The sequence below is a fragment of the Megalops cyprinoides genome, chromosome 5 (genome assembly GCF_013368585.1).
Source record: "Megalops cyprinoides isolate fMegCyp1 chromosome 5, fMegCyp1.pri, whole genome shotgun sequence".
NCBI classification, from domain to species: Eukaryota; Metazoa; Chordata; class Actinopteri; order Elopiformes; family Megalopidae; genus Megalops; species Megalops cyprinoides.
In genome coordinates, this window is record NC_050587.1 from 35,021,440 (window position 1) to 35,036,530 (window position 15,091).

At 44.1% G+C, this 15,091-nt stretch overlaps 1 protein-coding gene across 1 annotated transcript; it reads left to right on the forward strand.

The window, feature by feature from the left end:
- Positions 1 to 5,612: 5,612 nt before the first annotated feature.
- tmem141 (transmembrane protein 141) lies at positions 5,613 to 8,352 on the forward strand. Its single transcript, XM_036529859.1, has 5 exons — positions 5,613 to 5,766; positions 6,286 to 6,352; positions 6,775 to 6,858; positions 7,621 to 7,728; positions 8,160 to 8,352. The coding sequence occupies exons 1-5, from the start codon at positions 5,713 to 5,715 to the stop codon at positions 8,228 to 8,230; spliced, it is 384 nt and encodes a 127-aa protein (XP_036385752.1). The 5' UTR covers positions 5,613 to 5,712; the 3' UTR covers positions 8,231 to 8,352.
- Positions 8,353 to 15,091: the final 6,739 nt, after the last annotated feature.

Sequence of the window (15,091 nt, forward strand, 5' to 3'; positions counted from 1 at the left end):
TAAAGAAGCAACACAAATTATTGCTGGATATGTTTTTTGTTACCTGTAAAGCTGTTTCTCTTGTTATGAATAGATCCTGAAGTATACCAGTATTTGCATGTAATTCAGGTACACAGGTCTCTTCAGTATTATACATTGTGTCAAAGAACTTTATTTTTCATTTTCTTTTTTTCTTACAAACATTTAAAGTAAGGATGCCTAACTGACTGTGAGCCCATGGAGCAATTGATGTTCAGTGACCTTTGTCAATTTGGCTATACAGATCTGTTGTTTATTTTACTACAAATTGAAAATGGTAACTGACTTGACAGAATAGAATTATGAAATTCCAAAAATAGTGCAGGAATACTTTTTAGACAAGTACAACAAACACAGTTTGTGAGTGTTCATAATCTATGATGTGTGTTTCTTTCCTGAACAACTTTGTAAATTACTGAAAGGGTGTCCTGTGACAGAATGCTTATCTTCCATCTCACAAGGAAAAAACGTTGGAAATTAAAGTTCCTGCTGAACTGACTTTTTGTTTCTGTCGCCCCCTGTAGGCGGTATTCAGTATCAGCACAGTCGCCTGGTTGCGAGAGCAGCAAACCCTCAAGCCAGACATGTGAAGTGTCACCAACGGAACTGCAGCAGCAGGTTAGGTTTAAAGTAGAATAAACCATACTAATTCTTAAGTAGTACCTCAAGTCAAATTCATTTTACATACTATGTGTATCTGTGTGTGTGTGTGTGTGTGTGTGTGTGTGTGTGTGTGTGTGTGTGTGTGTGTGTGTGTGTCTAGGCCGCCGTGGGAACTGTGAGTGGGTGTGATATAAAGGCCTTATGGAGGAGCAGCAGAGAGAATGCCGAGGGGGGAGTCGGCCCAAAGAGCGCTCAGCTCTGCCCCCTCCTGCCCCGCCGCGTGGGGACCGAGGGGTCCCTGCTGCTGAGACACACCCCTCTGTCTGTCCCACAGACCCCGAGGTCCAGACCCGCCCGGGCCAAGGCCAGCATGGGTAACACACTGTGTGTGTGTATGTGTGTGTAAGTGTGTGTGAGAGAGAAAGAGCCAGTGAGCGTATGTATGTATATGTGTGTGTGTGTGTGTGTGTGTGTGTGAGTGTGTGTGAGAGTGTGAGTGAGAGAGCCAGTGAGCATATGTATGTGTACGTATGTGTGTGTGTGTGTGAGAGAGAGAGCGAGTGAGTGTATGTATGTATATATGTGTGTGTGTCAGTGTGTGAGTGTGTGTGTGTAGAGAGAAAGAAAAAGACAGAAAGGGAGAGGGACAGAAAGAGAGAAAAAAGAAGCAGGGAAAGAGAGAAAGAGAGGGAGAGAGCCTTTTTTCATGAGTGGCTATTTGTTGAAGAATTTTCAAAGAGCATCCAGGAAAAGGAGAGAAGAACAGAAATCACCACGGAAAAACAGAAAAGCAATTAAAGAAAAATGTTCTAAAACAAACAAAAACTCCCCAAAACCACCCAACAATACAACAAAAGCACATAATCAAAGCAAACTCTGTACACACTCTGCCAGACTCCTGCTAGGGAGGCCCTCATAATGTCAACACAACATTGCTCGTGACAGATGTGTATGGTCTGCTCATGTGTACACCTTTCCAGACTGTTATTCCCTTTATAAACAGCATGCTCAGGTTTCAGTACCGGTGATCTCAGAATGATCACTGCATCGGTGACTCTCCGGCCACCTTGACTGGCCTTGTGTGACTAACAGTTGGTCAGTTCAGCCCAGGTTAATAGAAAGTTGCTCAACATGTACAGACATTTTGTCCTCTTAGTCATACTTAACTGAAAGAAGTATGAACTCAAAGTCGAATGTGCTTTGAACCTGGCTGTCCATTTCTGGCTATTCATTTTCACCTTAAATATCTGAGGTAACTTTGGACATATCTATATATTTATACATAGATTTGGACATATATTTGTATGTTGTCTTTAAACATGCTCACTGCAGTTTTTGAGGTAATAATTCAAAGTAGCATCCTAACATGTTTTTTTTTTTGGGGGGGGGGGGGGGGTTTATAAATTAGCCTCTCATACAGCAAGACCCTTGACGTATTTGCTAACTGTGCCCTCCAGTGTGAATCAGCCACATTTTTAACTGATATGAAACATGAGATGAAACACAGGGCAGGCTGACCCATTCTCTTTTTTTGGAGTTTGTAGCACTTTACCGGTTTAAAAAAAACAAAAAAAAACTAGATTTTCCAGTGTTATGGATAGAGAGGAACACAATGTGCACCCTCTCCCTGAGGTTAACGGTTGTGGCGGGAAGCAGGGTCTGTTGCTCTGGCACCTGCCCTCCTTCAGAAACACGAGAGGAGAGCGCTGCGCTCAGAGAGGAGAGGGCATTCCAGCAGACCTCTATAAAAACGTCCGGCTTTCGAAACAGAATGAGCCCAAGCCTCTCTGGCCAGCTTGTCTCCAGCTAGCACTTGAAACCATGGAAATAGATCAAGTGGCCAAGCTTCTCGACCCCTGATTTGGCAACGGAGGAAAAACAGTACATGATGGTGCACCCTGATGAAAAAGAGGGAGTTAAATAAAGAGGGACCTGCGAGATGGAGAGAAAGAGTGAGAGAGAGAGAGAGAGAGACAGAGGGGGCAGTGTCAGTTAATGTTTGGGTTAGTGCTTAAAAGCAGATGAGGACACTTGATATTTGATGCCTGTTTCACTGTTGCTGAGTTTTTTGTTACTGAGTAAGACCATCTGTTTATACATACCACCATGAGCCCTTCTCCATCCCCCTCTCCCCCCCTCCACTGCCGAAAGCTTGTCCACTTCTCCACCCCTCCCCCCTTTTCCAGCCCTTGAACTACCCCCCACCTTCCCTCACTCCGACCCACTCTCCAGTTATTGGCATCACATGGCACACTATTTCCCAGGCATTTCCAGAACAAAAGCAAACTCTTCCCCTCTTTCTTTCTCCCGCCCAGTCCTTCCCCCTCCCCCAGGGATGCTGCTGCAGTGCTGTGCTCCAGGAGGTGCTTCCGGTGAGAGGGCGGGTCTGCCCAGCATCTCACACCGAGTCTGTGAGTCCCTCTGGCTGCTCTCCCTCTCCCTTTACGCCCCTCTCGGTGACCTAGGCTCCTCTCAGGCCTATACCTGTCTATCTTTGGCCTATACCTCTCTATCTCTGGGGTGTACCCTTCTCTGGTCTATACTTCCTTCTGTGGACTATACTTTCCTAATTCTGGCTAAACCTCTCTCTTTCTGGCCTATACTCCTCTCTGATCTATACTCCTCTCAGGCCTATATGTCTCTGTTTCTGGCCGATACCCCCTCTCTGTGACCTATACCCCTCTCAGACTTATATCTCTATCTCTGGCCTAAACCTCTCTCTTTTTGGCCTATACCTCTCTCTGGTCTATACTTCTCTCCATGGTCTCTACCTTCCTATCTCTAACCGATAGCTTTCTCTCTCACCTCGCTGTGGCATATACATATCTGTACCATTGACCCTGACCGTCTTCCTCAGATAAAATGATCGTTTAGACTAACCCCTCTGTCTCCCTCTCTCCCTCATACATCCCTCTTGTGCTGCTGGTGCACCAGCCGGGTTAGTGAGGTACATCCAGCCCATCTCCCACGTCTGGTCAGACCTGGAATGCCCCTCTGTGGACTGGACAGGACAGCATCCTAATCGAGTACTGGGAGACAGGTACCCACAGCACCATTTAACTCCAATGCATACACAGAAACATATGCAATTAAGACCTTAACGTGAGACAATCGATTGAGAGCAATAGAATTTTTATCTGTATGTGGAAATATGTAATCTGCAAGTAAATTCCTGATGGGTTTAGAAATCACTGGTAGTTACATGGATTCATTTAGGCAGACCTGTGACTTTGATTTTAAATGCAACACAATGTAACATCATTGTGAGGATAATGGACCGTAATAACTGCAGAAGTTTAATGAGAATGAATACACTGTAATATAACAGATATTTCTGTGATGTGTGATTGTCCCCCCCAGAGGTGAGACAGTGTTAGGTTTGTGTGTCTTTTATTTCTTTTTCTTTTTCTGCACGTCTGAGAAATATGAACACCATTGCATTGTTCCGGTCTCCCTGTATTGGTGTCGACGACCCCTGTTTGTGGGTCCGCAGTCCAGTCCTCTCTTTTACTCCCCTGTCTGCCCCCTCTCCTCTCCCCTCTTTTTCTCTGTCTGTCTCCATCTGTTCTCTGTGCATCGGACCCAGGCTTCTGAGGCCGCCAAGAGTGAGGAGCGAATTCAGACAAAGGCGCTCCACGACGACGAACCGAACAGCGCTGAGCTGAGTCCGGCCAATCCCCTGACGGACAGAGCCGTACCGGATGCCGTACAGAGGGGAGCTGAAGATGCCGTGCGGCGAATGGCGTAAGAATCCCCCAACCTGCGGAATGAGCAAAGCACAGGAGCAGTTCACAGGGAGACAGGGGAAAAGCGGCAGAGCTACTCACGGCCCGATCGTTTTCAGAGGAAAACAGTTCCCCGAGTTTTTTATGGGACAAAGAGCTGCAGAATAAAAGTTGTTAACCATAAAACTGGATATTTGCCTTAAGTCACACATTTTCTGTACCGCGTATACCTTTCTGTGTTCAAGTTACAAGCTATCGCTGTAGAATTTGTTTGTTTGGAGGATACTCTTTCTCGGGCCAGTTTACAAGGCAAAGGCATATAAGCGCATACAATAAAACTACATGAACATCAGTACATATGGAGAACATCTGACCTTTACTGCTAGCGCAACATTGGCAGCCTTAAATAAAAACTTACATTGTGTGTGCAGTGCGTTACATACTTGGATGCTGTTGATGGTAGTCATAATTCAGGTAGGAATGTCTCATATAATTTTCACTGAGAATCAAATTAGGCTCGAAGCAGTAATTTTCGGACTGTATCAAGTGAGCTGTACTAATGGGCAGAGATAAGACACCATGAATCTTGATTTGATGCATTACTATATTATGAGAGAATATGCTGGCATCACAATAATCTCTACAGCTGTGACCGTGTGACATTTAAATCATTAATGCAGACCACATGCATTTTTCTTGCACTGCGATTTGTAAACTCCTGCCTTAAGGGAATCCCCAGTAAACAACTTCTGTGATACTATGGTTACGGTAGAATTTCTACTCTGTGATGGACCCAGATTTCTTCTGCAGCCTGAAGAATTGAACAGCGGGATGGGCTTGCAGCATTTTTGTGTTTCTTTGTTTTGCTCTGTTTTATGTGCTGTCAGTTGATGTTTCAAATCCAAATTGACTACTGCAGTCTGCACCATTTGACTTGTTAAGAGTACAAGTGTGTTCGACATTCCCAAATATTGCAACTTCAATCACTAATAGGGCTTTATGTTTTACATTTGTGTGAGTGATAGTTCACACGTTAGGTGCTACCACGATAATCATAGGTCAGCGGGTCTCCTGTTTACAACTACGGTTTTATCAAATCATTCTAAACAAATAAAGCATTGCACTGTTTTCACTGAGACAGCTTCCTGTGTCTTGTAGTTTTTCCTCCACTCCACTTGGCGTCACCAGATGTATAGTTTTACAGCTCAGCGCCTCTCTTTACAGATCTCCTTTACAGCTCGTATTATGTACACGGAAGTTGTCGGTTAGGTAACAACATGGCTTTCTGACAGTACACTGAAGACTGTCACTTGCCGAGGTTAAAGCACTCTTTGTTATTGCAAAGCTTTAGTACAATTTACGCAGGATGGTCAATCTCGGGCTTTCCAGGGTCGATGACGCGGTAGCTGCAAAGCATCCGGTGTGCATTCAAACTTTTGTTTTTATTCTGTGTGTTGACTTTCCTAGCTAACGTGACTGTAGGGTAGGTAGCGAGGTAGCTCTGTAAAGGTGAATCAGGCAAACTAACTATATAACCCCATATGCGGCAGGTAGTGTAATTGTACATATTTTATTATATGTATTATTATGTATTACTACATTATATATATTATTAATTATTGAAGGATGACTCTTAATAAAAGTAAATAAAAATGCCAAAAATGTTATTGCTCGGCAAGAACTAGCTACACCAGTATACATTAGCTCGTATGGCCAAATCTCAGGTGGAATTGAAAGTTCAGACATCTAGTAGTTACTGTACCTTGCTGAGGACGCGACGTAAACGTTTGCTCTGAAGAGAAAACGGAGTTTATTACGCTACGCTGTGCAAGGCATGAGAACGTGACCAGCTTCATGATTTCTGAAATGCATACATCGTCTGGTGAATTTAGACAAATGAATTTGAAGGTCTCCTTTACAGCTTTCTTCTCTGTTGCAGGGATTACAGCAGTATGCAGCCTGCCAGTCCCATGCGTTCATGAAGGGGACAGGGAGCTTCGTGCTAGGCGAGCGAGACCGACGCACATCCCGGAGAACTCGCTCTAGTTTTGTTCCGTCACGTCATTAAAACTTTTAAACGAGGCTCTGAAATGAGTAGCAGTCTTTTTAAACTAGTCTTCTTAACCAACAAAAATATTTCTGAGCACGCATATAGTTCACTGTTATTGTAGTAGTGAATTCTTTATTTTTGTGTCCATGACTGCCTGTGTAGCTATGCTGTGTACAGTATTTGTCCTGATTGCTATGTTGGCGTTAAGTCTGTGTTTCAACATGTATGTATGACGCAAGCCGATATTCCGCAAACGGCAACGCCAAAAGTAAGAAACGCTGAAGTTCGGCCGGGATAAATAAAGCCCCATTCTGTTCTGTTCTTCTCCCACGATTGCATGGCAGTACATTAATGACAATGTTTGTATTCCCTCTCCAGGGACCGGAGGTTTATTTGTGATACAGAAAGTCCTGCAGAAGAGGCTGCCGTACCCGCTTCAGTGGAACTTACTGCTGTCAGTAGGTGAGATGGATAACCCGCGCCTGTACGCACACGTTCGCCATGCTTCCTTTACAAATTTAAATGAACGCGTGATGTTGTAAGACGCATGGAATTTGTAAGCACTGTAATCCATTGCAGTGACTCAGTTGACTGTTTGGAATTAATACCTGGATCGCGGAAGTGTATTGTGTGTGTGGAGGAAAGATAGTGGCATGCAGTTCGATCCTCTCTCACCCTCCTCCATCTCTTTATTTTCTCTGTTTTTGATTCCTTGCTTCATCATCATATGCTTCACATACCTACACTCCTTCACTTTCCCTCCCTCCATCCCTTTCTCCTTGTCTTTCCCTCCCTTTGCCCCCCTTTCCCTCTCTTCCCATCCCTCTGTCCCTCTTTCCTTCTCTCTCTCTCTCCCTCTCTCTCTCTCTTCCCATCCCTCTGTCCCTCTTTCCTTCTCTCTCTCTCCCTCTCTCTCTCTCTTCCCATCCCTCTGTCCCTCTTTCCTTCTCTCTCTCTCTCTCTCTCTCTCCCTCTCTCACTCTCTATCTCTCTCTCTCTCTCCCTCTCTCTCGCCCTCACTCCCTCTCTCTCTCTCTCTCTCACCCTCTCTCCCTCTCTCCCTCTCTCTTTCACTCCCTCTCTCTCTCTCCCTCTCTCTCGCCCTCACTCCCTCTCTCTCTCTCTCTCACCCTCTCTCCCTCTCTCTCTCTCTCTTTCTCTCTCTCTCTCTCTCTCTCTCTCTCTCTCTCTCTCTCTCTCTCCCTCTCTCCCACCCTCTCTCAGTGGCTGGCTCAGTGTGCAGCTATGCTGTGACCCGCATAGAGACCCAGAAGTGCTCTGACCTGTGGATGTACTTAGAGACAGGAAGCTTTCCAGACAGAACGCCTCACAGTAAGTCAAATAGCCCTGGCCTTACCTATGCCTTAATAGGCAAGTTGCACACTGCCCATATTCTTATGTCACTTCCTGATTCCCAGCAGTAGTGTCATGCTCAATTCCTTTGCGCTCGGCCAGTTCTTCAGATTCGTCAGTGCCATCTCTAGGGAAGGGTTGCTACTACTGAATTAGCAAAGCCAGGTTCTGCTCTGGATCATTAACAACATTTGTTTGTGCTCGGTATGTAGATTGATTCGTGTGTGACTGTGTGTGTGTGTGTGTGTGTGTGTGTGTGTGACTGTGTGTGTGTGTGTGTGTGTGTGTAATGTAAAAATTGTAAGTCTCTCCGTGTAACAGCATTAACTGAATGATCAAAATGTTCTGCGTAGATGGGATCAGTGTGGAAACTGCCCACACTAATGCAGTTCTGTTTGTTTTCATTTCAGCAGAGGAAGCCCCTCCCCCAGCGGAGCCCTCTGGCCCTAAAACCACGCAGTACGGAGACGTGATGGAGTGACAGTGGAAGTGCGAGCGATGGACACTCACGTGCCTTCTGCTCCCTGCCTCCCTTCTCTGTCATTTCAATGCATACAAAAATCCTGCACACGTGGATCAGTTTGCATATTAACAATATATACAATGGACACAGTAAAGGAAATACGTTTGTTATTCATTTTAGGTACTTTAAGTATGTTTAATATGAATATATAAAATCTTAAAAGCTGTTCACTGTGTGAAGTGATCTATGTTTGAGATGTTAGATTCTCTTGGTTTTCTTTGTTTTTCAGTTGTGTTTGTGGATCACTATGATTGTGAATCTTTAAGGCAGTAAAAAAACACTCTTTTATACTGACATAATGGTGGTGTTGTATCACTGACACAGTGTTTGGGTTTGTTGGTGTGGAAATGATCCTTCATAACCAGGCAGAACCATGCTCTCTGTTAATTACAATGTGAATTGGGTGGCACTGTGGTATAGTGGTATAAAGGTTGCCAGCTTCATTCCTGATGGGGTACTTCTGTTGTACCTTTGGGAAACGGGTATAGTGCGAATGGCTTCAGTAAAATATCCAGCACTGTGAAAGGATGACATGTTAATTGCCATGTAAGTCACTCTGAGAGTGTCAATTTATGTAATGTAATTTGGTGAGCCCAACTCCACTATAACCATAGTAGGGTCCTGTACTGACCTACCATATTCACTCTGTCAAATGGAATGGGATATATAGCATGTGTCCAGCTTTAGTCTTGTCATTACTTTCTCCTGTCCCGGGAATTGAAAGGAAATTAGGGAGTTTGTTTTTTGCCATCTAGAGAGAGAATGGACTGTTTCCACTGACCTTAGAAATGCCTGAAAATGGGGTTGGGGCCAAGTGGGATGAAAAGATTGTTTTGCGTGCAGCTTTCAGTCCAGAATTTTTGTGATTTCTGTGCAGGGGGCTGTTTTTGTTGGTATGGCAGATTGTTTTCTTAGGAAAAATGTAATTACATTCACTTTTGCTGGGGAGTTCAATTTTAAGCATTTGATCCTGTATTATTTTGCAGTGTCAATGTGTTGTCTGGTAAGAATTACCCTGCAAGTTCATAACTGTCCACTAGAGGCCAGTATTGCCTTTTATGTCCGAGTATCTGTGACGATAACTCCACAAGAAAGGGTCAGACAGTTGCCTTATACAATACCAAAATGTTTCTTGACAGTCCATTTGTATGCTACATAATCCATTTTGAGAGACATAAAATGTGTTCACCTTGTCTGCTTATTTTGTACAGTTGTTCCTAGTGTGATTCGGTGTAATAACCAAGTTCACGCATTCCTTTTACATGTGTTTGACGTTGTGTAGGAGATAACAGTTGTGACAGTGGGTACATCACAACACAACACATGTATGTAATATATTTGCTTTCACAAATTCACATTATTCACATCTACATTTACTTTCATTAAATTCACGCTGAGGGGAAAATGATGGTAACTCTCAGATGGATGTAGCAGCCAGAACACTGTTCATCTTCTCAATGGGTTGTAATTTGATCACAGCCATTACATAAATGCTGTCTCCCTTTCCAGCTTGTAATACATGCCCAGGGAGTTTGTGCTTACTCTACACATACCCATCATAACTAACAGTATATTTATTCTGTCATTCTGCCTTTTGTCCTCTTAAGTTTCCACGCTTGTGTGTTGCAATGTGTAGAGCATTAGTGGAAAGTTGGTAAAGACACTATTTTGCTGACAATGATGTCACAGTCATGTGGATGATGGCAAACAGGAAGTGAGGGAAGCTGGAAAAACATCAAGGGAGGGGTTTCTGAACATGATCTCAGTCACAGAGGAAAAGGGTTTAGGTGCATCGTTATGCATGTATGTGTATTAGCATTTCTACTGTACACGTATTACAGTAATGCCAAGCCTTGTGTTGTTTCAGGTAATATGAGTAATATTGTTTCAGTGTTTATGTATCTAAGCATAATTTTTCACCCATTGTGTAAATATGATGCTACTCATAGTGGACTGTAATGATTTCCTTCTGACTTTGGAAAACTTCCCATTCATCTCTCTCTCTCTCACACACACACACACACACACACACACACACACACACACACACACACCCACACACACCCCACTTTCCTGCACTGCCATGTGACCCTGCCCAGGTCATCCCAATCTCACTGAAGTTCAGACGCCCACTTTTCCCAGCATGTGAGCATCTTTTCCGCTCCAGAGCAGGGGTCACAATGAAATTCCATCACTCAAATCCTCCATAAACCAGTATCTGCTTCGGCGTTATATAGCAAGAGAGGTCTCCCATAAGCTGTGGTGGAGATCCTGACATGGTGGCAGTCACAGCATGTCTCAGGCATCCTCTAGATCTCTTTGCGGGCTGTTAGGGACTTGTTTGTATACAAAGGATTATCTGCAAAGTGAATCATGTCTGTTGGTGGGTCTGGTGTGGAGGAGGGATTAAAGAGAGGGTTCTGGTCTTTTCCTTCTCCCAGGGCACTTGGGCCAGAAAGATTAAAAACCATCCAATGGGGATTACAGAGATGACCGTGACAGAGAGCATTCCCATACTAAGGATAGCAATCGCTGGCACCGACTACTTCCAGCCCCCGGCAACTGATCCAGGATCAGCTGACCAAATGGAAATCCTGACCCCCGACCTTTGCGTGTGAAAGGCTGAAACTGATCCAGGGTTATTGCCTGGGGTTTACATCATGCAGCTGGGTGAGATATGTGATTGTTGGGCACCTGCACACCTGCAATTTGTTGGTAGGAAGAAAGGAAAGATGTTCTTCCTGTGTAGAGAAACATATTGATATTTCAGCCAATGGGAAGAGAGGAGTTCTACAGGTATAGAATTTTAATGGATGTTAAAAATGGGGATAGTCTTATTGATCCAGACTGCTCAGGATTCAGTTTTAAGGTAACCCCATTGAAATGCAATGCAATGTTAAGAACTCAAACAAGCCATATAGTGCGAGTGTGGAAGCAAGTATTTGTGCTGAAGTTGCCTCTGTTGTGTGCCAAAACGATGCCTAATGCTGACTATACACATTTAATGACCCAAAACAGATATATCAACTGCAGAGGAACGAATCCATCATTTGAAGAAAAGAGTGATTACATCTGCAGGAAATGACAGTAATCCTTGAATGACCAAGAGCCACAAATAGAAAGGGATAAAAAGACAGTCATGCTAGATGAGTTGTGATAAATACCCTGTCTTGTTTTGACATATCTGAAAATAATCCTCTAAAACCAAGCTTGGTGTTTGGGGAGATTATAGAGGAATCATGAAAACAGATTACATGAATCATACTCACTACAGAGGTAATGAAATGGCAAAACCTTGATTTTTTTCTTGAGGTATCTGAGATGATGTAAAAGATAACACCAATTATTGCATACCAATGAATGCACAGAATGTCAAAAGATTGCTCTTTAGAAGGGGTACCCATTGCTAGAGGGCTTAATAGACAAGTCTCTGGCAATATGAAGACCAAAGGCAACATGGATGATCAAAACATTCTTTGGCATTTAAAGTTATGGAGAATGACCCCAGTTATACACAAACTATTTGACACCCATAATTATAAGCTCCATAGGGACAGTCGGTTGAGAGACATTTAAGATAAAGAGATCAAAGATCAAAGGGAGATGTCTACACTGATCCAATGAATAACAGCAATAGAAGGTCCAACCACAGGAAGAATTTCTATACTTTATCCTCGATTGTTTTGCATTCGACTGTTGTAATGATGACCTCAATTTCATTTCATCAGCTGTTGTACAGAGAATCAAGAGGATAAGCCAACTTTCTCTGTTCGCAATTTTGCCGTCCTCCATGGCTTTCTTGTTCCCGACTGGTTAGGCCAGCTTGGCTGGTTGTAAATATGCCATTAATTACAATCTGATTACTTTACCCTAATGCAGGGTTTTAATATACTGGGTCAACCGCAGATGTCTGTGGTGTTGCGCCATCACTGCGAGCGTGAAATGGCTGTCCTGTGATATATTAAAGTGCACGATTCAGACCCCGCTGTAGCTGTAGAAAGGGAGAAAATTAACTCTGATTATGAGTGTGAATATAAACAGAAACAACACGGGAAATGTGATTACTCTGGATACTGACATTGTGTCAGCAGCCCGCCTTGAGTTGAAGGGCATGAATAATCAGATGGCCCACAGGGGTCGGTGCAGAAAAACAGTAGCATCACAGGGCAGAACCAAGGGACAGCTGGCGGTGATGGTGCCACACTACTACCCTCTTAAGTAGGAAATTTGCAAATACAACATTTTGGATATTTGCAGATGGCCTTGTTATATATCTTACGTTTGGATATGTCCCTTTCACCAGATAAGTGCTGAAGTAATTTAGGCAGAGTACCTTTGCCAGCAGATAAAGAGAATTGAACTGGCTCCCCTATATTTGTAAGCCCAGTTACTTGACTGTGATGCCACACGGGTGTCCAATGCAATGAAGTGTTTTAGCACTACAGGGAGGTTATCTGCGGGGAAAGGAACAAAAGAGCCTTTTTCACCTAACTCCCTTTGAGAACTGGACCACTTGAACCAATTCTCTGCCCCACCGCGGAGCGATTAAAGTGATTACTGCTCCTAATAAGATCCAGAAACACTAGTGAGGAAACATTTGGAGCTCAGAGACCTGCTCTGACATGAACGCTGGCCTTTCGGAACACGTCCGGCGCAAGCACAGACAAAGTTCCAGGGAAAACAAAAAACATACTCCATGATGAAGACGATATCAAGAGAAAAGCATTTTCACTTTTCAGCACCAGTTTATTTTTTTTCCAATCTCTTCCTTGGCCTTAATCCCCCCCCCACCGTGTATCCCTATGTAACTCGGCTTTGATTAAGATCGGAAGATTTGAAGTACTTTCTGCAGAGGGATAAGGCCGTGGCCAAGCTCTCACATCCATCACCACATGCACACTGACATCGCTTCAGGGAGAACCGGGCTGGCAGTGAGAGCGAAAGAGGGGGGAGGTGGTGGTGGCGTGTTTGTGAGAACAGAGACGTGAGGAAGGGAAAAGAAAGGGATTGGATTGTGTGTGTGTGTGTGTGTGTGTATGTGTGTGCATGTGTGTGTGTGTGTGTGTGTCTATGTGTATGTGTGTATGTGTGTGTGTGTGTGTATGTGTATGTGTGTATGTGTGTTTGTGTGTGTGTGTGTGTGTGTGTGTGTGTGTGTATACGTGTGTGGAAGCATATAGTGCAGGTTGAGCAGCTTTAAGATAAACAATGAATAAAAAAAAAACCTCGGTCCCTGGAGGACAGGGATTTGAGTGGTTCGGCTTCCCCTGTGATTGGTGTGGTCTGTTGAGTGTGAGTGTGTGCGTGAGAGAGGAAGAGATAGAGCGAAGGAGAGGAGAAAGTAAGCAGGGGAGAGGGGGATTTGAGGACTGAGAGTCTGACCCTGTGAACCCTCTTTACAGTGAGACTGGGTCGTGGGCTGGGATGCCCCGGATCCTGTCTCCCAGCCCTCAGCCAGCTCTATTACAGAGGGGAAGGCGACTCTCAGGCTCACGCCACACCCCTCCACCGCTCACGTTACATTATTGTCATTTGGTAGATGCTCTTATCCAGAGCAATTTACATACAGCACATACAGTAGCTTACAGTTTTATCTATTTACATTTACATTTATTCATTTAGCAGACGCTTTTATCCAAAGCGACTTACATAGGTTACAGTTCTTAACAATGTTATCCATTTATACAGCTGGATATTTACTGAGGCAATTGTGGGTTAAGTACCTTGCCCAAGGGTACAGCAGCAGTGTCCCAGCGGGGATCGAACCGGCAACCTTTCGGGTACGAGTCCTGCTCCTTAACCACTATGCTACACTGCCGCTACAGCTGGATATTTACTGAGGCAATTGTGGGTTAAGTACCTTGCCCAAGGGTACAACAGCAGCGCCCTAGCAGAATCAAAGAATCAAACCAACAACCTTTTGGTTACGAGCCCTGCTCCTTACCACCGCACCACAGTGCTGTCCCATGCAGTTTAACAGCCAAAGGAAGAGCAGGACTGCACATGTTTGTGCTTGGGAGGGTGTGAGACCACAGTCACCTCATTTAATCGCAGCGAAAACAGCGTTGTTAGTCGTTTGCAAGGACGTCCAATTTAACCACCAGTCCGATGGTATTAAGCTGGCCGATGCACACTGCTCCCATAATCAATGTGTTTGCAGTGACACCTTCCTCTGCCCTGGGCTTCAGTGCTGTGGTGGGATAGCAAGCCTTATGGGGGGGGGGGGGGGCTGGTGTGCTGACATCTCCCCAGGACACACCCATTGGAAATCAATTTTACTTTTATTACATAATTTAAATATTTGACACAGGTCCAAGTCAAGGGTGGCTTGAGTTTAAGTGTGTAAGGGCAGAGAATGGTAGAGTTAGAGAATGTATGTTTCAATGCAATAAATGTAAATTGCAGCTCACAGTTACAAAAAGGATCCTATAATTGCCTGTCAAAGATAAACGTCCATGTGTGGATGATGGTTTCCTTGTTTGTGTAACGATTTGTGTTGTGTTAATGGATACCCTTTGTACCCTTTGTAACTGTAACATGTCAACTATGTAAATGTATTGTTAGGTGCAGCAACTGATCTTGTATGTCACTCTGAAGAAGAGCGCCTGCTAAGTAACAATATGTAAATGTAATGTAGATAACACAAATCCAAACTAAAACTTATACAGTTTATGGAAAAGTGCTGATTCAGCTAAACAGTCTCAAGGCAGGGGAACATGGTTACAGCAAGAGTCCTCAGAAGGCAACCCAGGATGTTGAGTGGCTACTGCTCTGATATTGGGTAGGTCAATCCACCAATCAGTGACCAGAGATAAGTGA

What these genes read in the sequence shown, in the direction of transcription:
- tmem141 (XM_036529859.1), top strand. Translation starts at nt 5,713, where the DNA reads ATGGTCAATCTCGGGCTTTCCAGGGTCGATGACGCGGTAGCTGCAAAG. An exon ending in GACAGGGAGCTTCGTGCTAG is followed by an intron (nt 6,353 to 6,774) that starts GCGAGCGAGACC and finishes TTCCCTCTCCAG; the next exon opens with GGACCGGAGGTTTATTTGTG. An exon ending in TCCAGACAGAACGCCTCACA is followed by an intron (nt 7,729 to 8,159) that starts GTAAGTCAAATA and finishes TTTTCATTTCAG; the next exon opens with CAGAGGAAGCCCCTCCCCCA.